This window comes from Heptranchias perlo, unplaced genomic scaffold (genome assembly GCF_035084215.1).
Source record: "Heptranchias perlo isolate sHepPer1 unplaced genomic scaffold, sHepPer1.hap1 HAP1_SCAFFOLD_440, whole genome shotgun sequence".
NCBI classification, from domain to species: Eukaryota; Metazoa; Chordata; class Chondrichthyes; order Hexanchiformes; family Hexanchidae; genus Heptranchias; species Heptranchias perlo.
In genome coordinates this window covers 17,546-43,780 of record NW_027139454.1, presented here as the reverse complement: position 1 = coordinate 43,780, position 26,235 = coordinate 17,546, and the positions used below count along the sequence as shown (strand labels likewise).

General features: G+C 53.8%; 1 protein-coding gene across 6 annotated transcripts in view; it reads left to right on the top strand.

The window, feature by feature from the left end:
• Positions 1-25,653, top strand: part of LOC137313103 (von Willebrand factor A domain-containing protein 5A-like) — a 49,973-nt gene extending 24,320 nt beyond the window's left edge. For 2 of the 6 annotated variants that reach the window (XM_067979350.1, XM_067979351.1), the window contains exons 12-20: positions 2,718-2,876; positions 3,397-3,500; positions 5,537-5,751; positions 8,048-8,185; positions 9,011-9,100; positions 11,694-11,783; positions 12,590-12,714; positions 13,529-13,655; positions 25,281-25,653. In XM_067979350.1, the coding sequence (XP_067835451.1) occupies positions 2,718-2,876; positions 3,397-3,500; positions 5,537-5,751; positions 8,048-8,185; positions 9,011-9,100; positions 11,694-11,783; positions 12,590-12,714; positions 13,529-13,655; positions 25,281-25,360 (1,128 nt within the window). In that variant the 3' untranslated portion in view covers positions 25,361-25,653. The remainder of the gene's footprint in view (positions 1-2,717; positions 2,877-3,396; positions 3,501-5,536; positions 5,752-8,047; positions 8,186-9,010; positions 9,101-11,693; positions 11,784-12,589; positions 12,715-13,528; positions 13,656-25,280) is intronic. The other 4 variants (XM_067979355.1, XM_067979354.1, XM_067979353.1 and 1 more) reach the window with 4 other exon arrangements.
• Positions 25,654-26,235: the final 582 nt, after the last annotated feature.

Genomic DNA, 26,235 nt, shown 5'->3' with positions numbered 1-26,235 from the left:
GGGGGATCCCGAGTCCGTACAGTGACTGGGGGGGATCCCGAGTCCGTACAGTGACTGGGGGGGGGATCCCGAGTCCGTACAGTGACTGGGGGGGGGATCCCGAGTCCGTACAGTGACTGGGGGGGATCCCGAGTCCGTACAGTGACTGGGGGGGATCCCGAGTCCGTACAGTGACTGGGGGGGATCCCGAGTCCGTACAGTGACTGGGGGGGATCCCGAGTCCGTACAGTGACTGGGGGGGATCCCGAGTCCGTACAGTGACTGGGGGGGGATCCCGAGTCCGTACAGTGACTGGGGGGGATCCCGAGTCCGTACAGTGACTGGGGGGGATCCCGAGTCCGTACAGTGACTGGGGGGGGGATCCCGAGTCCGTACAGTGACTGGGGGGGGGGATCCCGAGTCCATACAGTGACTGGGGGGGATCCCGAGTCCGTACAGTGACTGGGGGGGGGATCCCGAGTCCGTACAGTGACTGGGGGGGATCCCGAGTCCGTACAATGACTGGGGGGGGGGATCCCGAGTCCGTACAGTGACTGGGGGGGATCCCGAGTCCGTACAGTGACTGGGGGGGGGATCCCGAGTCCGTACAGTGACTGGGGGGGGGGATCCCGAGTCCGTACAGTGACTGGGGGGGATCCCGAGTCCGTACAGTGACTGGTGGGGGGGATCCCGAGTCCGTACAGTGAGTGGGGGGGATCCCGAGTCCGTACAGTGACTGGGGGGGATCCCGAGTCCGTACAGTGACTGGGGGGGATCCCGAGTCCGTACAGTGACTGGGGGGGATCCCGAGTCCGTACAGTGACTGGGGGGGATCCCGAGTCCGTACAGTGACTGGGGGGGATCCCGAGTCCGTACAGTGACTGGGGGGGATCCCGAGTCCGTACAGTGACTGGGGGGGGGATCCCGAGTCCGTACAGTGACTGGGGGGGATCCCGAGTCCGTACAGTGACTGGGGGGGATCCCGAGTCCGTACAGTGACTGGGGGGGGGATCCCGAGTCCGTACAGTGACTGGGGGGGGGGATCCCGAGTCCGTACAGTGACTGGGGGGGGATCCCGAGTCCGTACAGTGACTGGGGGGGATCCGGAGTCCGTACAGTGACTGGGGGGGGGATCCCGAGTCCGTACAGTGACTGGGGGGGGGATCCCGAGTCCGTACAGTGACTGGGGGGGGGATCCCGAGTCCGTACAGTGACTGAGGGGGGGATCCCGAGTCCGTACAGTGACTGGGGGGGATCCCGAGTCCGTACAGTGACTGGGGGGGGGATCCCGAGTCTGTACAGTGACTGGGGGGGATCCCGAGTCTGTACAGTGACTGGGGGGGATCCCGAGTCCGTACAGTGACTGGGGGGGATCCCGAGTCTGTACAGTGACTGGGGGGGATCCCGAGTCTGTACAGTGACTGGGGGGGATCCCGAGTCCGTACAGTGACTGGGGGGGGGGATCCCGAGTCCGTACAGTGACTGGGGGGGATCCCGAGTCCGTACAGTGACTGGGGGGGATCCCGAGTCCGTACAGTGACTGGGGGGGGGATCCCGAGTCCGTACAGTGACTGGGGGGGATCCCGAGTCCGTACAGTGACTGGGGGGGGGATCCCGAGTCCGTACAGTGACTGGGGGGGGGATCCCGAGTCCGTACAGTGACTGGGGGGGATCCCGAGTCCGTACAGTGACTGGGGGGGATCCCGAGTCCGTACAGTGACTGGGGGGGGGATCCCGAGTCCGTACAGTGACTGGGGGGGGGGATCCCGAGTCCGTACAGTGACTGGGGGGGGGATCCCGAGTCCGTACAGTGAGTGGGGGGGGGATCCCGAGTCCGTACAGTGACTGGGGGGGGGATCCCGAGTCCGTACAGTGACTGGGGGGGATCCCGAGTCCGTACAGTGACTGTGGGGGGATCCCGAGTCCGTACAGTGACTGGGGGGGATCCCGAGTCCGTACAGTGACTGGGGGGGATCCCGAGTCCGTACAGTGAGTGGGGGGGGATCCCGAGTCCGTACAGTGACTGGGGGGGGGATCCCGAGTCCGTACAGTGACTGGGGGGGATCCCGAGTCCGTACAGTGACTGGGGGGGATCCCGAGTCCGTACAGTGACTGTGGGGGGATCCCGAGTCCGTACAGTGACTGGGGGGGATCCCGAGTCCGTACAGTGACTGGGGGGGGGATCCCGAGTCCGTACAGTGACTGGGGGGGGGATCCCGAGTCCGTACAGTGACCGGGGGGGCGGTGGGGGGTGGAATTCCAGCCTGTGTTTAGGTGTCAGCTGTCGTTCAGTGGGGCCTCATTCTCGCGTCTGAGTCAGAAGTGGGTTCGAGTTCCCACTCCAGAGACTCGAGTCCCATGATCCAGGGCTGACACTCCTGGTGCCAGTACCGAGGGAGTGCTGCACTGTCGGAGGTGCCGTCTTTCGGAGGAAACCTTAAACGGAGGCCCCGTCTGCCTGTTCCAGGTGGATGTGAAAAGATCCCACTGCCACTATTGGAAGAAGAGCAGGGGAGTTCACACCGGTGTCCTGGGCCAAGATTTATCGCTCAACCAACATCACTAAAATCTGGTCATTATCACATTGCTGTGCACAAAATGGCTGCCACGTCTCCTACATTACAACAGTGACTATGATTCACAAAAAATGATCTCATTGTCTGTGAAACCCTTTGGGACTCCCTGAGCTGGTGAATGGCGCTGTTTATAAATGCATGTTCTGTCTTTCTTTCCTGTAGGTGCTGCAGAGTTTGAAGTTTGCCCTCCAACCAGCAGTGAGCAACCTCACCATCAGCTGGAAGCTGCCCCCCGGGCTGGAGGTGGTGGTCTTATCCCAGCCTCCCACCGTGGTGTTCAATGGGCAGAGATCCATCGTCTACGGACAGCTGAAGGGGAAGGTGAGGAACGGGGGGAAGGGGGGAGCGGGGGGGGGTGGGGGGTGGGGGGGCGAGGGCAGGGATAGGGGAGTTAGGTGGGGAGGCTGAGTGGAGGGCAGGGAGAGGGGTGTGGGAGGAGGCGGAGGGGAATGGGAGAAGGAGGAGAGCGGAAGGAGGGGAGGGGAGGGGAGGGAGGGGTGAGTGGGTGGGGGGGGGGGGGGGCGGGAGTGGGGGAGGGGGAGGAGGAGGAGGAGGCGGGCCGAACTTCTCCCAGAACATTGGGATAATGGGACCCGGGGACCCCGCGGTGGGCAACGGGAGTGCGACTGGGGGGGGCAGTAGAAAGTCCTTAAAGTGGGAAAGAAGTCGCACAGCATCTCGGAGGTGGGTCTCACCTTCAGGACCCCTTTTAAGGGCATGTGGGGTTTCCTGGGCCGGGAACGCAGGGGATGTGCGGTTTCCTGAGCCGGGACGCAGGGGCTGCAGTAAAGTGCGAGCTGCTTTGCCCTGCGATGTGACCTCTGCCCTTTACCTCCCTCAGGTTGACCCCAGTCTGGAGGCCGAGGCGTCGCTGAAATATTCACTGGGACAGCAGCTGGTCCAAAATAGCACCAAGTTCAGGCTTCAGGCCGACAAGACTGGGAGGTAACTGGGCCCCAACTCAGCCCCTGTCGTACCCAGGCCCCTGGACCCAACTCAGCCCCTGTCGTACCCAGGCCCCTGGACCCAACTCAGCCCCTGTCGTACCCAGGCCCCTGGTCCCAACTCAGCCCCTGTCGTACCCAGGCTCCTGGTCCCAACTCAGCCCCTGTCGTACCCAGGCCCCTGGACCCAACTCAGCCCCTGTCGTACCCAGGCCCCTGGACCCAACTCAGCCCCTGTCGTACCCAGGCCCCTGGACCCAACTCAGCCCCTGTCGTACCCAGGCCCCTGGTCCCAACTCAGCCCCTGTCGTACCCAGGCCCCTGGTCCCAACTCAGCCCCTGTCGTACCCAGGCCCCTGGTCCCAACTCAGCCCCTGTCGTACCCAGGCTCCTGGTCCCAACTCAGCCCCTGTCGTACCCAGGCTCCTGGTCCCAACTCAGCCCCTGTCGTACCCAGGCTCCTGGTCCCAACTCAGCCCCTGTCGTACCCAGGCCCCTGGTCCCAACTCAGCCCCTGTCGTACCCAGGCCCCTGGTCCCAACTCAGCCCCTGTCGTACCCAGGCTCCTGGTCCCAACTCAGCTCCTGTCGTACCCAGGCTCCTGGTCCCAACTCAGCACCTGTCGTACCCAGGCCCCTGGTCCCAACTCAGCCCCTGTCGTACCCAGGCTCCTGGTCCCAACTCAGCCCCTGTCGTACCCAGGCCCCAGGCCCCACTCTACCTGCGTCCCGATCCTGCGGGTCCTGTCATTGTGATATCCCAATACTGGGGGTCCTGTCAGTGATTCCCCAATACTGGGTGACCCATCAGTGAGATTCCCCAATTCTGGGAGTCCCATTGGTGAGATACCCCAGTACTGTGGTCCTGTCAGTGATACCTCAATACTGGGGGCCCTGCCAGAGTGATTCCCCAATACTGGACGTCCTGTCAGTGATTTCCCAATATTGAGGGTCCTTTCAGTGTGATTTCCTAATAACGGGAGTCCTGTCAGTGAGATACCCCAATACTGGGGGTCCCGATCACACGACACCCCAATACTGGGGGTTCCGATCACATGGTGCCCCAATACTGGGGGTCCAAACACACGGTGCCCCAATACTGGAGGTCCCGATCACACGGTGCCCCAATACTGGGGGTCCGGATCACACGGTGCCCCAATACTGGAGGTCCCGATCACACGGTGCCCCAATACTGGGGGTCCGGATCACACGGTGCCCCAATACTGGAGGTCCCGATCACACGGTGCCCCAATACTGGAGGTCCAATCACACGACACCCCAATACTGGAGGTCCCGATCACACGGTGCCCCAATACTGGGGGTCCGGATCACACGGTGCCCCAATACTGGAGGTCCTGATCACACGGTGCCCCAATACTGGGGGTCCGAATCACACGGTGCCCCAATACTGGAGGTCCCGATCACACGGTGCCCCAATACTGGAGGTCCCGATCACACGGTGCCCCAATACTGGAGGTCCAATCACACGGTGCCCCAATACTGGGGGTCCGGATCACACGGTGCCCCAATACTGGGAGTCCCGATCACACGGTGCCCCAATACTGGGGGTCCGGATCACACAGTGCCCCAATACTGGGGGTCCCGATCACACGGTGCCCCAATACTGGAGGTCCAATCACACGGTGCCCCAATACTGGGGGTCCCGATCACACGGTGCCCCAATACTGGGGGTCCTGATCACACGGTGCCCCAATACTGGGGGTCCCGATCACGCGGTGCCCCAATACTGGGGGTCCCGATCACGCAGCGCCCCAATACTGGGGGTCCCGATCACATGGCACCCCAATACTGGGGGTCCGTTCACATGTTGCCCCAATACTGGGGGTCCAATCATATGCTGCCTCCAATACTAGGGCTCCTGTCAGTGAGATTGGGGTCTTGTCGTGTGATTCCCCAATACTGGGGGTCTGATTGCACGTGCCCCAATACTGGAGGTCCGATCACACGACGCCTCAATACTGGGGGGTCCGATCATATGGTGCCCCTTTCCAATCCTTTTTCTCTGCTGTTGATCCAGATCAACCATCCACCATCTGGCAGCAAAGACGATGATCATGAACCTGGAGTCGGGCGTCGATCGGGAAACAGAGGCGGTGGAAAAGCAGATCATTGAGATCAGCACCCAGGCCAATGTCATCTCCTCCCACACGGCCTTCATCGCCATCAACAAAGACCTCAACCAGGCCGTGCAAGGGCCCATGATCAGGCGGAACATCCCCCTTTACCATCTTAGTACGTGGCCCTGCATTTTATTGGGATTAAGGATCTAATCCTTTAAATAGAAAGATTGCCTGAAACTTTAACCTCTGGGACCTGGAGTCAGGTCCAGCCCCAGAGGGATGTAATGAAATAAATAGAGAGAAACTCTTCCCACTGGCAGGTGGGTCAGTAACCAGAGGACACAGATTTAAGGTAATTGGCAAAGAATCCAGGAGGGAGATGAGGAGAGTTATTTTACGCAGCGAGTTGTGATGATCTGGAATGCGCTGCCTGAAAGGGCGGTGGAAGCAGATTCAATAATAACTTTCAAAGGGGAATTGGATAAATACTTGAAAGGGAAAAATTTGCAGGGTTATGGGGAACGAGTGGGACTAATTGGATAGATCTTTCAAAGACTGGCACTGGCACAGGCACGATGGGCCGAATGGCCTCCTCTGGTGCCCTATGATTTAATGAAGGTCTCCTCTCTCTGATGGGGGGACTGGGCGGGGCAGTGGGTCAGACACCGACCTCTTACCCTCTGGAACATGGGGTGAAACCCCCCCCCCAGACAGACAGATGAAGGTTCTCCTCTCTCACGGGTGACTGGGTGGGGCAGACCAGAAGGTCTCCCTGGGGCCTCGGATCCAATTAATGCCTCGGTGTGCAGATGACGCGAGGCCTGGGGAGACAGAGAACGGGGGGGGTGGGGACTGTGAGAAAATCCTTAAACCGAGGGGCGCTTCACCTCCCAGAAGGACCCCTTCAAGTATCAACAGCTAAGGATGAACGACAGATACAGAGGGATCTGAGGGGGGGAGTGGGAGGGGGCGCTGTTCAGGTGGTGGAGGGATCTGAGGGGGGGAGTGGGAGGGGGCGCTGTTCAGGTGGTGGAGGGATCTGAGGGGGGGAGTGGGAGGGGGCGCTGTTTCAGGTGGTGGAGGGATCTGAGGGGGGGAGTGGGAGGGGGCGCTGTTCAGGTGGTGGAGGGATCTGAGGGGGGGAGTGGGGAGGGCGCTGTTTCAGGTGGTGGAGGGATCTGAGGGGGGTAGTGGGAGGGGGCGCTGTTCAGGTGGTGGAGGGATCTGAGGGGGGGAGTGGGAGGGGGCGCTGTTTCAGGTGGTGGAGGGATCTGAGTGGGGGGTGGGGGCAAATGAGGGTTGACCGAAGGAGCCTGGTTCAAAGGTCGCGTCACATTGTCTCCAATACGATGGCTTCACTGTACGGCTGAAGACGAGGCCGTGGGTCCTGCGGATATTGGGTCGTGCGTCCAGTGCTGTTGGGGGGTGGGGGTAGGGTCCCGACTATGATGTGTTGGGATCTGTAGGGTTGTTAACTCTGGTTGCATGTATCCTCCAATCACCCCACCCTCCCGCCATCGGTCACCCAACACTTCCATCCTCAGGATGGTCCACCTTCCCACAGCCAATCGAAAAGGGAACAGACTCTTTGTTATCCGATTGGATGGTTATTGACTGTCAGTCAAACAGACTTTCCCCCCCCCCCCCCCCCCCATGTCCGTTATTTTTATAACCACTAAACAAAAGTGATGTTAATGCCTCTCTGATTCTACTCCTGGGTTTTTGCTGGCGGCGTCCTGGAGATTAGTCTTTAATTCCTGGAGACTCCAGGCCAATCCTGGAGGGGTTGGTGACCCTATAAATTCCTGCTTCTCTGAATTGGGGGGCAGCGTCGCCAGGGAGGCAGGAGGAGAATTGAAACGCTCGAGACCGACCATAGATGGTCCATCAAGCCTGCCCCGCACCTCATGATGCCGGGGCCATCACCTCCCACCCCGCCACAGCCACCTAATGTCCCGGGAGAGGTGACAGAAACAGAAAAGGAAACCCAGGGCCCAGAAGGGGAAAAGAAAATCTGGTAAAAAGTTCCTCCCCGACCCCCCCACCCAGGCGATGGAAACCAGCCCAGGAGACCACATTGACCGCACTCATGTTGACTGGTGAATCGCTTACCGTTTAGAAGATGCGATCTCTGCCCCGGCCAAGAAGCGGCCCATCTCCCCTCTGGGAGGCGGGCGGAGAGTCAGCGCACAGACCGCACCGGCCGGCAACGTATCCCAGAGATCCCCCGCTCTCCGGGAATAGGAGAACCCCCCGAGATCCAGCCTGTAATGGACTGAGATGGATAGATTGATTTTTTTTTTTGCCGGGCAAGGAAGGATGTGGAGGGCTATGGAGCAAAGGCAGGTAACTGGAGTTGAGGTTCAGATCTAAGCCGAATGGCGGAACAGGCTCGAGGGGCAGAACTGTTCCTAGGAGGGGGTGCGGGTTACGGTGAATTGCCTAACACAGCTTCCATTCTGTTATAGTAGGTTGCAGCAGGTCGAGTATGGTAAGCGCCTTGCACTATGGAAGCTCTAAAAGGCTGCAGATGAACAATGCCTCTCTCAATACCTGGGACTCTGCTGGACCTGTTCAATACTTCACGGGTTCCATGCAATCAAAAGGTAATGTTTACCTGTGACTCCTCACTCACCTCCACCCCCCTCCGTTCTCTCTGAAAGAATTAAGAAAGAGCTCACATTTATATACAGCGCCTTTCACGACCTCAGGACGTCCCCTAGTGCCTTACAGCCAATTGAAGTACTTTTCGAATTGTGGTCACTGTTGTAATGTAGGGAAACGCGGCAGCCTGTTTGCGCACAGCAAGATCCCATAAATCAGCACTGTGATAAATGACCAGATCATCTGCTTTTTAGTGATGTTGGTTGAGGGATAAATATCGGCCCCATGACACAGGGGGAGAACTCCCCAGCTCTTATTCCAACAATGGCTGTGGGATCTTTCACATCCTCCTGGAACAGGCAGACGGGGGCCTGGGTTTAACGTATCATCCGAGAGACGGCACCTGCGATAGTGCGGCGCTCCCTCAGTACTGGCACCGGGAGTGTCGGCCCTGGATTATGGGGCTGGAGTCTCTGGAGTGGGGACTCGAACCCCCCGACCGTCTGACCCAGAGGGGAGAGTGAGACCCCACTGAGCCTCGGCTGACACAGTGAGCGAGCAGTTTGGGTTTCGGGTTAGCCGGGGATCTGCGGCTCGTCCACGACACATCCTTCCTGCTTCCCCCTCTCCGTCTCCCGGGGAACGAGGACGAGGGCGGCAGGCTCTGCCATCCACAGGGCCGCTCGGTCGGCCTGGACCCGAAGGCCACGCGATCGGAACTGTTGGAGTGGGCGGGGGTGATGTCGGTGCGGCGGAGACGGGGGGAGGGGGGTGGTGGGGAGGGGAGAGACAGAGACTCACCGAAGGCTGTCCCGATCGTCTCTCAGCAGGCTTGAAGACCAAGTTCACGAGATTTTCTTGCCAAGGGATGCCCGCTTACGGAGGAGGCAAAGACCATGAGGAATTCCTGCAGACAGGTAAAGAAAGAAGAATCTCCCAGTTATTTATCGTCTCTCTCACCACCTCAGGACGTCCCAAAGCGCTTTACTGCCGGTGAAGTACCTTTTTTTTTGCGGTGTAGTCACTGTTGTAAAGTAGCGAAACGCAGCAGCCAATTCGCACACAGCAAGATCCCACAAACAGCAATGAGATAAATGACCGGATCATCTGTTTTTTTTTTTAAGTGATGTCGGTTGAGGGATAAATATTGGCCCCAGGACACCGGGGAGAGCTCCCTCTTCCAAATAGTGGCCGTGGGATCTCTTACGTCCACCTGAGAGGGTAGACGGGGACCTCGGTTTTAACGCCTAATCTGAAAGATGGCACCTCCGACAGCGCAGCGCTCCCCTCAGTACTGACACTGGGAGAGTCGGCCTGGATCATGAGGCTCAAGTGGGACTCGAACCCACAACCTTTTGACTCAAAAGACAAAAGCGAGACCCACTGAGCCGCGGCTGACACCTCGAGAAGGTGGTGGGGGAGCCGCCTTCTTGAACCGCTGCAGTCCGTGTGGTGAAGGTGCTCCCACAGTGCTGTACGGTCAGGGGGAGTTTCCAGGATTTTGACTCGGCGATGATAGAAACATAGAAACCATAGAAAAATTTACGGCACAGAAGGAGGCCAATCAGCCCATCGTGTCTGAGCCAGTCGAAATAGAGTTATCCAGCCTAATCCCACTTTCCAGCACTTGGTCCGTAGCCTTGTAGGCTACGGCACTTCAGGTGCATATCCAAGTACTTTTTAAATGAGTTGAGGGTTTCTGCCTCTACCACCCTCTCAGGTAATAAATTCCAGACCCCCACCACCCTCTGGGTGAAAACATTTTTCGTCAGCTCCCCTCTAATCTTCTACCAATTACTTTAAATCTATGCCCCCTGGTTATTGACCCCTCTGCTAAGGGAAATAGGTCCTTCCTATCCACTCTATCTCGGCCCCTCATAATTTTATACACCTCAATTAAATCACCCCTCAGCCTCCTCTGTTCCAAAGAAAACAACCCCAGCCTATCCAATCTTTCCTCATAACTAAAATTCTCTAGCCCTGGCAACAGCCTCGTAAATCTCCTCTGCACCCTCTCTAGTGCAATCACATCCTTCCTGTAATGTGGTGGCTAGAACTATATGCAGTACTCAAGCTGTGGCCTAACCAATGTATAATACAGTTCTAGCATAACCTCTCTGCTCTTATATTCCATGCCTCGGCTAATAAAGGGAAGTATTCCATATGCTTTCTTAACCACCTTATCTACCTGACCTGCTACCTTCAGGGATCTGTGGACATGCACTCCAAGGTCCCTCACTTCCTCTACACTTCTCAGTATCCTCCCATTTATTCTGTATTCCCTTGCCTTGTTTGCCCTCCCCAAATGCATTACCTCACACTTGTCCGGATTGAATTCCATTTGCCACTTTTCTGCCCACCTGACCAGTCCATCGATACCTTCCTGCTATCTACAGCTTTCCACGTCACTATCAACCACATGGCCAATTTTTGTATCATCTGCAAACTTCTTAATCATGCCCCCTACATTTAAGTCTAAATCATTAATATATACCACAAAAAGCAAGGGACCCAGTACTGAGCCCTGTGGTACCCCACTGGAAACAGCCTTCCGGTCGTTGAAGGAACAGCCGATATATTTCCAAGTCGGGATGGTGTGTGACTTGGAGGGGAACGTGGTGGTGATGGTGTTCCCATACACCCACTGCCCTCGTCCTTCTGGGTGGTAGAGGTCGTGGGTTTGGGAGGTGTTGTCGAAGAAGCCTTGGCGATTTACTGCAGTGCATCCTGTGGATGGTCCACACTGCAGCCACAGTGGAGGGAGTAGATGTTTAAGCCGGTGGATGGACTGCCGATTCACCAGATAATCGCTGTTTCAGCAAATCTCTGAGGAATCTTCGGTTTACAATAACAACTTGCATTTATGTAATACCTTTAACATAGTAAAACGTACCAAGGTGCTTCACAGGAGCGCTATCCCTAGATTCTAGAATGGTCCCAGCGGATTGGAAGGTAGAAAATGTAACCCTACTATTCAAGAAAGGAGGGAGAGTGAAAACAGGAACTACAGGCCAGTTAGCCTGACATCAGTCGTCGGGAAAATGCTGGAATCCGTTATTAAGTATGTGGTAACAGAGCACTTAAAAAATCATAATATGATTAGGCGGAGTCAACACAGTGTTATGAAAGGGAAGTTGTGTTTGACAAATCTATTAGAGTTTTTTGAGGATGTAACTAGCAGGGTAGATAAAGGGGAACCAGTGGGTGAAGTATATTTGGACTCGGCTGACACAGTGAGCGAGCGGTTTGGGTTTCGGGTTAGCCGGGGATCTGCGGCTCGTCCACGACACATCCTTCCTGCTTCCCCCTCTCCGTCTCCCGGGGAACGAGGACGAGGGCGGCAGGCTCTGCCATCCACAGGGCCGCTCGGTCGGCCTGGACCCGAAGGCCACGCGATCGGAACTGTTGGAGTGGGCGGGGGTGATGTCGGTGCGGCGGAGACGGGGGGAGGGGGGTGGTGGGGAGGGGAGAGACAGAGACTCACCGAAGGCTGTCCCGATCGTCTCTCAGCAGGCTTGAAGACCAAGTTCACGAGATTTTCTTGCCAAGGGATGCCCGCTTACGGAGGAGGCAAAGACCATGAGGAATTCCTGCAGACAGGTAAAGAAAGAAGAATCTCCCAGTTATTTATCGTCTCTCTCACCACCTCAGGACGTCCCAAAGCGCTTTACTGCCGGTGAAGTACCTTTTTTTTTGCGGTGTAGTCACTGTTGTAAAGTAGCGAAACGCAGCAGCCAATTCGCACACAGCAAGATCCCACAAACAGCAATGAGATAAATGACCGGATCATCTGTTTTTTTTTAAGTGATGTCGGTTGAGGGATAAATATTGGCCCCAGGACACCGGGGAGAGCTCCCTCTTCCAAATAGTGGCCGTGGGATCTCTTACGTCCACCTGAGAGGGTAGACGGGGACCTCGGTTTTAACGCCTAATCTGAAAGATGGCACCTCCGACAGCGCAGCGCTCCCCTCAGTACTGACACTGGGAGAGTCGGCCTGGATCATGAGGCTCAAGTGGGACTCGAACCCACAACCTTTTGACTCAAAAGACAAAAGCGAGACCCACGGAGGGGTGGAAGGTGGGAGTTTGGCCAGGAGAGCATTGGAATAGTTGAGACTGAAGGTACCAAAGGCACAGATCAGGGTTTCAGCAGCAGATGGCCTAGGGCCGGGGCGGGGCGATATTACAGAGATGAAAATAGGCAGCCTTGGTGATGGAGCGGATATGGGGGTCAGAAGGTCAGCTCAGGGTCAAATGGGAGGCCGAGGTTGCGAGGCACCAAAGACTTTTCCTGCTGGTGCTCGGAACAGAACATTGAAGGGGCCGTACAGAGGTGAGCTCTGTCACCCCGTCTCACAATGGCGTCTGCTCTTCCCGTCTCCTTTTATTCCCCCCACCTCTCCCAGCAGAGTCTCCGGTGATGAAACTGATTTCGCTGCAGAACGCAAACGGATCGTGGCATCTAGACGGCAGTCTGGAGACGCTGCTGGGCCTGAAGTCGAAAGAGATCAGACAGAGGATCCCCCGCCAGGTAAGGCCTCAGAGAGTGCCCCACCCGCCCTCCCACCCCTCTCTCCTGCTTATTGTTTCACTTCAAGGAAGAGGAAGGAAAGGACTCCCATTTATATTCAGAGCATTTCACCACCTCAGGACGTCCCAAAGCGCTTTAAAACCAATGAGGTACACTGTTTCAAGTTTCAATTGTACAGGGCTTTGGTGAGACCTCACCTGGAGAACTGCGTGCAGTTTTGGTCTCCTTATCTAAGGAAGGATATACTTGCCTTAGAGGCGGTGCAATGAAGGTTCACTAGATTAATTCCTGGGATGAGAGGGTTGTCCTATGAGCAGAGATTGAGTAGAATGGGCCGATACACACTGGAGTTTAGAAGAATGAGAGGTGATCTCATTGAAACATATAAGATTCTGAGGGGGCTTCACAGGGTCGATGCTGAGAGGCTGTTTCCCTTGGCTGGAGAGTCTAGAACTAGGGGGCATAGTCTCAGGATAAGGGGTCGGCCATTTAGGACTGAGATGAGGAGGAATTTCTTCACTCAGAGGGTTGTGAATCTTTGGAATTCTCCACCCCAGAGGGCTGTGGATGCTCAGTCGTTGAGTATATTCAAGACAGAGATTGATAGATTTCTGGACTCGAGGGGAATTAAGGGATACGGGGATCGGGCGGGAAAGTGGAGTTGAGGTCGAAGATCAGCCATGATCTTATTGAATGGCGGAGCAGGCTCGAGGGGCCGAATGGCCTGCTCCTGCTCCTGTTACTTATGTTCACTGTTGTTTGGTGCCAGTTTCCTTCCGCTCCTGCTGATGGTTTTCTTCTCTGTCCCTTTAAGGACATTGACCAGACTCTCTGGGTCACGGTGCTGGCGGTGATTTGGCTCCACACCTTTGGTGCTGACACGAAAGATGAGTGGGAGCTTCTGGTGGAGAAGTCGGTGTCCTGGATCAAGGCAAATGCTGGTGAGGGCAAAGGTCAGATCGGTGGTCAAGGGGCCGAGGCTGAATCAAGGAGAGAATTGAATTCCTCTCATTGAGCAGTCAGTGAAAAATGTTCTCTCAGTCCCTCTCTCTCTCGGTGATATCTGCACACTGACTGGTGTCTCTCAGTCCCTCTCTCTCTCGGTGATATCTGTACACTGACTGGTGTCTCTCAGTCCCTCTCTCTCTCGGTGATATCTGTACACTGACTGGTGTCTCTCAGTCCCTCTCCCTCAGGGTGATATCTGTACACTGACTGGTGTCTCTCAGTCCCTCTCTCACAGGGTGATATCTGTACACTGACTGGTGTCTCTCAGTCCCTCTCCCTCAGGGTGATATCTGTACACTGACTGGTGTCTCTCAGTCCCTCTCTCACAGGGTGATATCTGTACACTGACTGGTGTCTCTCAGTCCCTCTCTCTCGGTGATATCTGTACATTGACTGGTGTCTCTCAGTCCCTCTCCCTCAGGGTGATATCTGTACACTGAATGGTGCCTCTCAGTCCCTCTCTCTCAGGGTGATATCTGTACACTGAATGGTGCCTCTCAGTCCCTCTCTCTCAGGGTGATATCTGTACACTGACTGGTGTCTCTCAGTCCCTCTCTCTCAGGGAGATATCTGTACACTGACTGGTGTCTCTCAGTCCCTCTCTCTCAGGGTGATATCTGTACACTGACTGGTATCTCTCAGTCCCTCTCTCTCTCAGGGTGATATCTGTACACTGACTGGTGTCTCTCAGTCCCTCTCCCTCAGGGTGATATCTGTACACTGACTGGTGTCTCTCAGTCCCTCTCTCTCAGGGTGATATCTGTACACTGACTGGTGTCTCTCAGTCCCTCTCTCTCAGTGTGATATCTGTACACTGAATGGTATCTCTCAGTCCCTCTCTCTCTCAGGGTGATATCTGTACACTGACTGGTGTCTCTCAGTCTCTCTCCCTCAGGGTGATATCTGTACACTGACTGGTGTCTCTCAGTCCCTCTCTCTCAGGGTGATATCTGTACACTGACTGGTGTCTCTCAGTCCCTCTCTCTCAGTGTGATATCTGTACACTGACTGGTATCTCTCAGTCCCTCTCTCTCTCAGGGTGATATCTGCACACTGACTGTTGTCTCTCAGTCCCTCTCCCTCAGGGAGATATCTGTACACTGACTGGTGTCTCTCAGTCCCTCTCTCTCAGGGTGATATCTGTACACTGACTGGTGTCTCTCAGTCCCTCTCTCTCAGGGTGATATCTGTACACTGACTGGTGTCTCTCAGTCCCTCTCTCTCAGGGTGATATCTGTACACTGACTGGTGTCTCTCAGTCCCTCTCTCTCAGGGAGATATCTGTACACTGACTGGTGTCTCTCATTCCCTCTCTCTCAGGGTGATATCTGTACACTGACTGGTGTCTCTCAGTCCCTCTCTCTCAGGGTGATATCTGTACACTGACTGGTGTCTCTCAGTCCCTCTCTCTCAGGGAGATATCTGTACACTGACTGGTGTCTCTCAGTCCCTCTCTCTCAGGGTGATATCTGTACACTGACTGGTGTCTCTCAGTCCCCCTCTCCCTCAGGGTGATATCTGTACACTGACTGGTGTCTCTCAGTCCCTCTCTCTCAGGGAGATATCTGTACACTGACTGGTGTCTCTCAGTCCCTCTCTCTCAGGGAGATATCTGTACACTGACTGGTGTCTCTCATTCCCTCTCCCTCAGGGTGATATCTGTACACTGACTGGTGTCTCTCAGTCCCCCTCTCCCTCAGGGTGATATCTGTACACTGACTGGTGTCTCTCAGTCCCTCTCTCTCAGGGAGATATCTGTACACTGACTGGTGTCTCTCAGTCCCTCTCTCTCAGGGTGATATCTGTACACTGACTGGTGTCTCTCAGTCCCTCTCTCTCAGGGTGATATCTGTACACTGACTGGTGTCTCTCAGACCCTCTCTCTCAGGGAGATATCTGTACACTGACTGGTGTCTCTCATTCCCTCTCTCTCAGGGTGATATCTGTACACTGACTGGTGTCTCTCAGTCCCTCTCTCTCAGGGTGATATCTGTACACTGACTGGTGTCTCTCAGTCCCTCTCTCTCAGGGAGATATCTGTACACTGACTGGTGTCTCTCAGTCCCTCTCTCTCAGGGTGATATCTGTACACTGACTGGTATCTCTCAGTCCCTCTCTCTCTCAGGGTGATATCTGGACACTGACTGGTGTCTCTCAGTCCCTCTCCCTCAGGGTGATATCTGTACACTGACTGGTGTCTCTCAGTCCCTCTCTCTCAGGGTGATATCTGTACACTGACTGGTGTCTCTCAGTCCCTCTCTCTCAGTGTGATATCTGTACACTGACTGGTATCTCTCAGTCCCTCTCTCTCTCAGGGTGATATCTGTACACTGACTGGTGTCTCTCAGTCCCTCTCTCTCAGGGTGATATCTGTACACTGACTGGTATCTCTCAGTCCCTCTCTCTCTCAGGGTGATATCTGTACACTGACTGGTGTCTCTCAGTCTCTCTCCCTCAGGGTGATATCTGTACACTGACTGGTGTCTCTCAGTCCCTCTCTCTCAGGGTGATATCTGTACACTGACTGGTGTCTCTCAGTCCCTCTCTCTCAGTGTGATATCTGTACACTGACTGGTATCTCTCAGTCCCTCTCCCTCAGGGTGATATCTGTACACTGACTGGTGTCTCTCAGTCCCTCTCCCTCAGGGAGATATCTGTACACTGACTGGTGTCTCTCAGTCCCTCTCTCTCAGGGTGATATCTGTACACTGACTGGTGTCTCTCAGTCCCTCTCTCTCAGGGTGATATCTGTACACTGACTGGTGTCTCTCAGTCCCTCTCCCTCAGGGTGATATCTGTACACTGACTGGTGTCTCTCAGTCCCTCTCTCACAGGGTGATATCTGTACACTGACTGGTGTCTCTCAGTCCCTCTCCCTCAGGGTGATATCTGTACACTGACTGGTGTCTCTCAGTCCCTCTCTCACAGGGTGATATCTGTACACTGACTGGTGTCTCTCAGTCCCTCTCTCTCGGTGATATCTGTACATTGACTGGTGTCTCTCAGTCCCTCTCCCTCAGGGTGATATCTGTACACTGAATGGTGCCTCTCAGTCCCTCTCTCTCAGGGTGATATCTGTACACTGAATGGTGCCTCTCAGTCCCTCTCTCTCAGGGTGATATCTGTACACTGACTGGTGTCTCTCAGTCCCTCTCTCTCAGGGAGATATCTGTACACTGACTGGTGTCTCTCAGTCCCTCTCTCTCAGGGTGATATCTGTACACTGACTGGTATCTCTCAGTCCCTCTCTCTCAGGGTGATATCTGTACACTGACTGGTGTCTCTCAGTCCCTCTCTCTCAGGGTGATATCTCTACACTGACTGGTGACTCTCAGTCCCTCTCTCTCAGTGTGATATCTGTACACTGACTGGTATCTCTCAGTCCCTCTCTCTCTCAGGGTGATATCTGTACACTGACTGGTGTCTCTCAGTCCCTCTCTCTCAGGGTGATATCTGTACACTGACTGGTATCTCTCAGTCCCTCTCTCTCTCAGGGTGATATCTGTACACTGACTGGTGTCTCTCAGTCTCTCTCCCTCAGGGTGATATCTGTACACTGACTGGTGTCTCTCAGTCCCTCTCTCTCAGGGTGATATCTGTACACTGACTGGTGTCTCTCAGTCCCTCTCTCTCAGTGTGATATCTGTACACTGACTGGTGTCTCTCAGTCCCTCTCTCTCAGGGTGATATCTGTACACTGACTGGTGTCTCTCAGACCCTCTCTCTCAGGGAGATATCTGTACACTGACTGGTGTCTCTCATTCCCTCTCTCTCAGGGTGATATCTGTACACTGACTGGTGTCTCTCAGTCCCTCTCTCTCAGGGTGATATCTGTGCACTGACTGGTGTCTCTCAGTCCCTCTCTCTCGGTGATATCTGTACATTGACTGGTGTCTCTCAGTCCCTCTCCCTCAGGGTGATATCTGTACACTGAATGGTGCCTCTCAGTCCCTCTCTCTCAGGGTGATATCTGTACACTGAATGGTGCCTCTCAGTCCCTCTCTCTCAGGGTGATATCTGTGCACTGACTGGTGTCTCTCAGTCCCTCTCTCTCAGGGAGATATCTGTGCACTGACTGGTGTCTCTCAGTCCCTCTCTCTCAGGGTGATATCTGTACACTGACTGGTATCTCTCAGTCCCTCTCTCTCAGGGTGATATCTGTACACTGACTGGTGTCTCTCAGTCCCTCTCTCTCTCAGGGTGATATCTGTACACTGACTGGTGTCTCTCAGTCCCTCTCTCTCAGGGTGATATCTGTACACTGACTGGTGACTCTCAGTCCCTCTCTCTCAGTGTGATATCTGTACACTGACTGGTATCTCTTAGTCCCTCTCTCTCTCAGGGTGATATCTGTACACTGACTGGTGTCTCTCAGTCCCTCTCTCTCAGGGTGATATCTGTACACTGACTGGTATCTCTCAGTCCCTCTCTCTCTCAGGGTGATATCTGTACACTGACTGGTGTCTCTCAGTCTCTCTCCCTCAGGGTGATATCTGTACACTGACTGGTGTCTCTCAGTCCCTCTCTCTCAGGGTGATATCTGTACACTGACTGGTGTCTCTCAGTCCCTCTCTCTCAGTGTGATATCTGTACACTGACTGGTGTCTCTCAGTCCCTCTCTCTCTCAGGGTGATATCTGTACACTGACTGTTGTCTCTCAGTCCCTCTCCCTCAGGGAGATATCTGTACACTGACTGGTGTCTCTCAGTCTCTCTCCCTCAGGGTGATATCTGTACACTGACTGGTGTCTCTCAGTCCCTCTCTCTCAGGGTGATATCTGTACACTGACTGGTGTCTCTCAGTCCCTCTCTCTCAGTGTGATATCTGTACACTGACTGGTGTCTCTCAGTCCCTCTCTCTCTCAGGGTGATATCTGTACACTGACTGTTGTCTCTCAGTCCCTCTCCCTCAGGGAGATATCTGTACACTGACTGGTATCTCTCAGTCCCTCTCTCTCTCAGGGTGATATCTGTACACTGACTGGTGTCTCTCAGTCTCTCTCCCTCAGGGTGATATCTGTACACTGACTGGTGTCTCTCAGTCCCTCTCTCTCAGGGTGATATCTGTACACTGACTGGTGTCTCTCAGTCCCTCTCCCTCAGGGTGATATCTGTACACTGACTGGTGTCTCTCAGTCCCTCTCTCACAGGGTGATATCTGTACACTGACTGGTGTCTCTCAGTCCCTCTCCCTCAGGGTGATATCTGTACACTGACTGGTGTCTCTCAGTCCCTCTCTCACAGGGTGATATCTGTACACTGACTGGTGTCTCTCAGTCCCTCTCTCTCGGTGATATCTGTACATTGACTGGTGTCTCTCAGTCCCTCTCCCTCAGGGTGATATCTGTACACTGAATGGTGCCTCTCAGTCCCTCTCTCTCAGGGTGATATCTGTACACTGAATGGTGCCTCTCAGTCCCTCTCTCTCAGGGTGATATCTGTGCACTGACTGGTGTCTCTCAGTCCCTCTCTCTCAGGGAGATATCTGTACACTGACTGGTGTCTCTCAGTCCCTCTCTCTCAGGGTGATATCTGTACACTGACTGGTATCTCTCAGTCCCTCTCTCTCAGGGTGATATCTGTACACTGACTGGTGTCTCTCAGTCCCTCTCTCTCTCAGGGTGATATCTGTACACTGACTGGTGTCTCTCAGTCCCTCTCTCTCAGGGTGATATCTGTACACTGACTGGTGACTCTCAGTCCCTCTCTCTCAGTGTGATATCTGTACACTGACTGGTATCTCTTAGTCCCTCTCTCTCTCAGGGTGATATCTGTACACTGACTGGTGTCTCTCAGTCCCTCTCTCTCAGGGTGATATCTGTACACTGACTGGTATCTCTCAGTCCCTCTCTCTCTCAGGGTGATATCTGTACACTGACTGGTGTCTCTCAGTCTCTCTCCCTCAGGGTGATATCTGTACACTGACTGGTGTCTCTCAGTCCCTCTCTCTCAGGGTGATATCTGTACACTGACTGGTGTCTCTCAGTCCCTCTCTCTCAGTGTGATATCTGTACACTGACTGGTGTCTCTCAGTCCCTCTCTCTCTCAGGGTGATATCTGTACACTGACTGTTGTCTCTCAGTCCCTCTCCCTCAGGGAGATATCTGTACACTGACTGGTGTCTCTCAGTCCCTCTCTCTCAGGGTGATATCTGTACACTGACTGGTGTCTCTCAGTCCCTCTCTCTCAGGGTGATATCTGTACACTGACTGGTGTCTCTCAGTCCCTCTCTCTCAGGGTGATATCTGTACACTGACTGGTGTCTCTCAGTCCCTCTCTCTCAGGGTGATATCTGTACACTGACTGGTGTCTCTCAGACCCTCTCTCTCAGGGAGATATCTGTACACTGACTGGTGTCTCTCATTCCCTCTCTCTCAGGGTGATATCTGTACACTGACTGGTGTCTCTCAGTCCCTCTCTCTCAGGGTGATATCTGTGCACTGACTGGTGTCTCTCAGTCCCTCTCTCTCAGGGAGATATCTGTACACTGACTGGTGTTGTACACTGACTGGTGTCTCTCAGTCCCTCTCTCTCTCAGGGTGATATCGTGTACACTGACTGGTATCTCTCAGTCCCTCTCTCTCTCAGGGTGATTATCTGTACACTGACTGGTGTCTCTCAGTCCCTCTCTCTCAGGGTGATATCTGTACACTGACTGGTGTCTCTCAGTCCCTCTCTCTCAGTGTGATATCTGTACACTGACTGGTGTCTCTCAGTCCCTCTCTCTCTCAGGGTGATATCTGTACACTGTCTGGTGTCTCTCAGTCCCTCTCTCTCTCAGGGTGATATCTGTACACTGACTGGTGTCTCTCAGTCTCTCTCTCTCAGAGTGATATCTGTACACTGACTGGTGTCTCTCAGTCCTCTCTCTCCTCAGGGTGATATCTGTACACTGACTGGTGTCTCTCAGTCCCTCTCTCTCAGGGTGATATCTGTACACTGACTGGTGTCTCTCAGTCCCTCTCTCTCAGTGTGATATCTGTACACTGACTGGTGTCTCTCAGTCCCTCTCTCTCAGGGTGATATCTGTACACTGACTGGTGTCTCTCAGTCCCTCTCTCCTCAGGGAGATATCTGTACACTGACTGGTGTCTCTCAGTCCCTCTCTCTCAGGGTGATATCTGTACACTGACTGGTGTCTCTCAGTCCCTCTCTCTCAGGGTGATATCTGTACACTGACTGGTGTCTCTCAGTCCCTCTCTCTCAGGGTGATATCTGTACACTGACTGGTGTCTCTCATTCCCTCTCTCTCAGGGTGATATTTGTACACTGACTGGTGTCTCTCAGTCCCTCTCTCTCAGGGTGATATCTGTACACTGACTGGTGTCTCTCAGTCCCTCTCTCTCAGGGTGATATCTGTACACTGACTGGTGTCTCTCAGTCCCTCTCTCTCAGGGAGATATCTGTACACTGACTGGTGTCTCTCAGTCCCTCTCTCTCAGGGTGATATCTGTACACTGACTGGTGTCTCTCAGTCCCCTCTCCTCAGGGTGATATCTGTACACTGACTGGTGTCTCTCAGTCCCCCTCTCTCTCAGGGAGATATCTGTACACTGACTGGTGTCTCTCAGTCCCTCTCTCTCAGGGTGATATCTGTACACTGACTGGTGTCTCTCAGTCCCTCTCTCTCAGGGAGATATCTGTGCACTGACTGGTGTCTCTCAGTCCCTCTCTCTCAGGGAGATATCTGTACACTGACTGGTGTCTCTCATTCCCTCTCTCTCAGGGTGATATCTGTACACTGACTGGTGTCTCTCATTCCCTCTCTCTCAGGGTGATATTTGTACACTGACTGGTGTCTCTCAGTCCCTCTCTCTCAGGGTGATATCTGTACACTGACTGGTGTCTCTCAGTCCCCTCTCTCTCAGGGAGATATCTGTACACTGACTGGTGTCTCTCAGTCCCTCTCTCTCAGGGTGATATCTGTACACTGACTGGTGTCTCTCAGTCCCCCTCTCCCTCAGGGTGATATCTGTACACTGACTGGTGTCTCTCAGTCCCTCTCTCTCAGGGAGATATCTGTACACTGACTGGTGTCTCTCAGTCCCTCTCTCTCAGGGTGATATCTGTACACTGACTGGTGTCTCTCAGACCCTCTCTCTCAGGGAGATATCTGTACACTGACTGGTGTCTCTCAGTCCCTCTCTCTCAGGGTGATATCTGTACACTGACTGGTGTCTCTCAGTCCCTCTCTCTCAGGGAGATATCTGTACACTGACTGGTGTCTCTCAGTCCCTCTCTCTCAGGGAGATATCTGTACACTGACTGGTGTCTCTCAGTCCCTCTCTCTCAGGGAGATATCTGTACACTGACTGGTGTCTCTCAGTCCCTCTCTCTCAGGGAGATATCTGTACACTGACTGGTGTCTCTCAGTCCCTCTCTCTCAGGGAGATATCTGTACACTGACTGGTGTCTCTCAGTCCCTATCTCTCAGGGAGATATCTGTACACTGACTGGTGTCTCTCAGTCCCTCTCTCTCAGGGAGATATCTGTACACTGACTGGTGTCTCTCAGTCCCTCTCTCTCAGGAGATATTTGTACACTGACTGGTGTCTCTCAGTCCCTCTCTCTCAGGGTGATATCTGTACACTGACTGGTGTCTCTCAGACCCTCTCTCTCAGGGTGATATCTGTACACTGACTGGTGTCTCTCAGACCCTCTCTCTCAGGGTGATATCTGTACACTGACTGGTGTCTCTCAGTCCCTCTCTCTCAGGGAGATATCTGTACACTGACTGGTGTCTCTCAGTCCCTCTCTCTCAGGGAGATATCTGTACACTGACTGGTGTCTCTCAGTCCCTCTCTCTCAGGGAGATATCTGTACACTGACTGGTGTCTCTCAGTCCCTCTCTCTCAGGGAGATATCTGTACACTGACTGGTGTCTCTCAGTCCCTCTCTCTCAGGGAGATATCTGTACACTGACTGGTGTCTCTCAGACCCTCTCCTCAGGGTGATATCTGTACACTGGCTGGTGTCTCTCAGTCCCTCTCTCTCAGGGAGATATCTGTACACTGACTGGTGTCTCTCAGTCCCTCTCTCTCAGGGAGATATCTGTACACTGACTGGTGTCTCTCATTCCCTCTCCCTCAGGGTGATATCTGTACACTGACTGGTTTCTCTCAGTCCCTCTCTCTCAGGGAGATATCTGTACACTGACTGGTGTCTCTCAGTCCCTCTCCCTCAGGGAGATATCTGTACACTGACTGGTGTCTCTCAGTCCCTCTCTCTCAGGGAGATATCTGTACACTGACTGGTGTCTCTCAGTCCCTCTCTCTCAGGGTGATATCTGTACACTGACTGGTGTCTCTCAGTCCCTCTCTCTCAGGGTGATATCTGTACACTGACTGGTGTCTCTCAGTCCCTCTCTCTCAGGGAGATATTTGTACACTGACTGGTGTCTCTCATTCCCTCTCTCTCAGGGTGATATCTGTACACTGACTGGTGTCTCTCAGGGTGATATCTGTACACTGACTGGTGTCTCTCAGTCCCTCTCTCTCAGGGAGATATCTCTACACTGACTGGTGTCTCCCCCCCCCCCTCCCCCCCCCCCCCCCCCCCCCCAGTCCCTCTCTCTCAGGGTGATATCTGTACACTGACTGGTGTCTCTCAGTCCCCCTCTCCTCAGGGTGATATCTGTACACTGACTGGTGTCTCTCAGTCCCTCTCTCTCAGGGAGATATCTGTACACTGACTGGTGTCTCTCAGTCCCTCTCTCTCAGGGTGATATCTGTACACTGACTGGTGTCTCTCAGACCCTCTCTCTCAGGGAGATATCTGTACACTGACTGGTGTCTCTCAGTCCCTCTCTCTCAGGGTGATATCTGTGCACTGACTGGTGTCTCTCAGTCCCTCTCTCTCAGGGAGATATTTGTACACTGACTGGTGTCTCTCATTCCCTCTCTCTCAGGGTGATATCTGTACACTGACTGGTGTCTCTCAGTCCCTCTCTCTCAGGGTGATATCTGTACACTGACTGGTGTCTCTCAGTCCCTCTCTCTCAGGGAGATATCTCTACACTGACTGGTGTCTCTCAGTCCCTCTCTCTCAGGGTGATATCTGTACACTGACTGGTGTCTCTCAGTCCCCCTCTCCCTCAGGGTGATATCTGTACACTGACTGGTGTCTCTCAGTCCCTCTCTCTCAGGGAGATATCTGTACACTGACTGGTGTCTCTCAGTCCCTCTCTCTCAGGGTGATATCTGTACACTGACTGTGTCTCTCAGACCCTCTCTCTCAGGGAGATATCTGTACACTGACTGGTGTCTCTCAGTCCCTCTCTCTCAGGGTGATATCTGTACACTGACTGGTGTCTCTCAGTCCCTCTCTCTCAGGGAGATATCTGTACACTGACTGGTGTCTCTCAGTCCCTCTCTCTCAGGGAGATATCTGTACACTGACTGGTGTCTCTCAGTCCCTCTCTCTCAGGGAGATATCTGTACACTGACTGGTGTCTCTCAGTCCCTCTCTCTCAGGGAGATATCTGTACACTGACTGGTGTCTCTCAGTCCCTCTCTCTCAGGGAGATATCTGTACACTGACTGGTGTCTCTCAGACCCTCTCTCTCAGGGAAATATCTGTACACTGACTGGTGTCTCTCAGACCCTCTCCTCAGGGTGATATCTGTGCACTGACTGGTGTCTCTCAGTCCCTCTCTCTCAGTGAGATATCTGTACACTGACTGGTGTCTCTCAGTCCCTCTCTCTCAGGGAGATATCTGTACACTGACTGGTGTCTCTCAGTCCCTCTCTCTCAGGGAGATATCTGTACACTGACTGGTGTCTCTCATTCCCTCTCCCTCAGGGTGATATCTGTACACTGACTGGTGTCTCTCATTTCCTCTCTCCCTCAGGGTGATATCTGTACACTGACTGGTGTCTCTCAGTCCCTCTCTCTCAGGGAGATATCTGTACACTGACTGGTGTCTCTCAGTCCCTCTCTCTCAGGGTGATATCTGTGCACTGACTGGTGTCTCTCAGTCCCTCTCTCTCAGGGTGATATCTGTACACTGACTGGTGTCTCTCAGTTCCTCTCTCTCAGGGAGATATCTGTACACTGACTGGTGTCTCTCAGTCCCTCTCTCTCAGGGAGATATCTGTACACTGACTGGTGTCTCTCATTCCCTCTCCCTCAGGGTGATATCTGTACACTGACTGGTGTCTCTCATTTCCTCTCTCCCTCAGGGTGATATCTGTACACTGACTGGTGTCTCTCAGTCCCTCTCTCTCAGGGAGATATCTGTACACTGACTGGTGTCTCTCAGTCCCTCTCTCTCAGGGTGATATCTGTGCACTGACTGGTGTCTCTCAGTCCCTCTCTCTCAGGGTGATATCTGTACACTGACTGGTGTCTCTCAGTTCCTCTCTCTCAGGGAGATATCTGTACACTGACTGGTGTCTCTCAGTCCCTCTCTCTCAGGGAGATATCTGTACACTGACTGGTGTCTCTCAGACCCTCTCTCTCAGGGAAATATCTGTACACTGACTGGTGTCTCTCTGTCCCTCTCTCTCAGGGTGATATCTGTACACTGACTGGTGTCTCTCTCTCTCTCTCCCGCTCCAGGTCCTGACCTCGGGGGATGTGTGAAAGCTGGAAATGACCTGTTGAAAACCTCGGTCGATCCACAAATCTTTGGACTTTGAAAGAATAGGAAAAGGGAACAAATTAATACTTCCATTTTGTCTTGACAACCTGAGCTTGTCGTTGGTGGAGGAACACGGATTGTTGCTCACCACTGTCTCTCTCTGTCTCTCTTCACTCTCCTCGCTCGCTCGCTCTCTCCGTTTCATCGGGATCTCAGTCTAAAGGTAGTGCTGGGAGCTTGTTTCTTGAAACCGTTGATATGTTTTGTAACTTGAAAAAATGTATTGCTCTTTCTTTGCTGTGTGTAATCTTCTTACTCTCAAATAAATCTGACTGCCAGCTTGAACCTGAACATCTTTGGGCCTGACATTGTGATAGTTGCCGTTACTCCGGGTAATAAATGTGTAATTGTTAGCTGTGCGCTGACCCATTGAGGGCTTCTGCCTTTGAAGAATTAACCCAATAACAGATATAATTTAGTATAATTATAATCAATAGTAGAAATAGAATGAAATGTACTATAAATCTATGGATCCATAAATGTAAACACTACTGTGTATTAATATAGTATGAACCATGCAACGTGTGTTTAATGGGAAAGTGCTGGTGGGCCGAGAAGGATGCACGATGCTTATTATAGTCAAGTTTGCAGTTAAAACTACCAGAATGCTGACAGTATTGAAGTGGGAATTAACAGACCGTGGGGAAATCGCAGGCTCTGAGGGAGGATGCGCTGAGATGGCATAGTGTCTAAAGACATGTAGATAAAGGGACTGAAGGTGAAATAAATCAGGGAGTCACCCAGGCTCAGGCCTCTCGATCTCGAGCCCCCGCGAGCTAGTGAATGGAAGTCTGTTTATACAAACGGTGTCCTGTGAAGGCTGGCAGCGTAAACTCTAAAATAAGGTACCGTTAAGTCTGTAACAACAAGGCA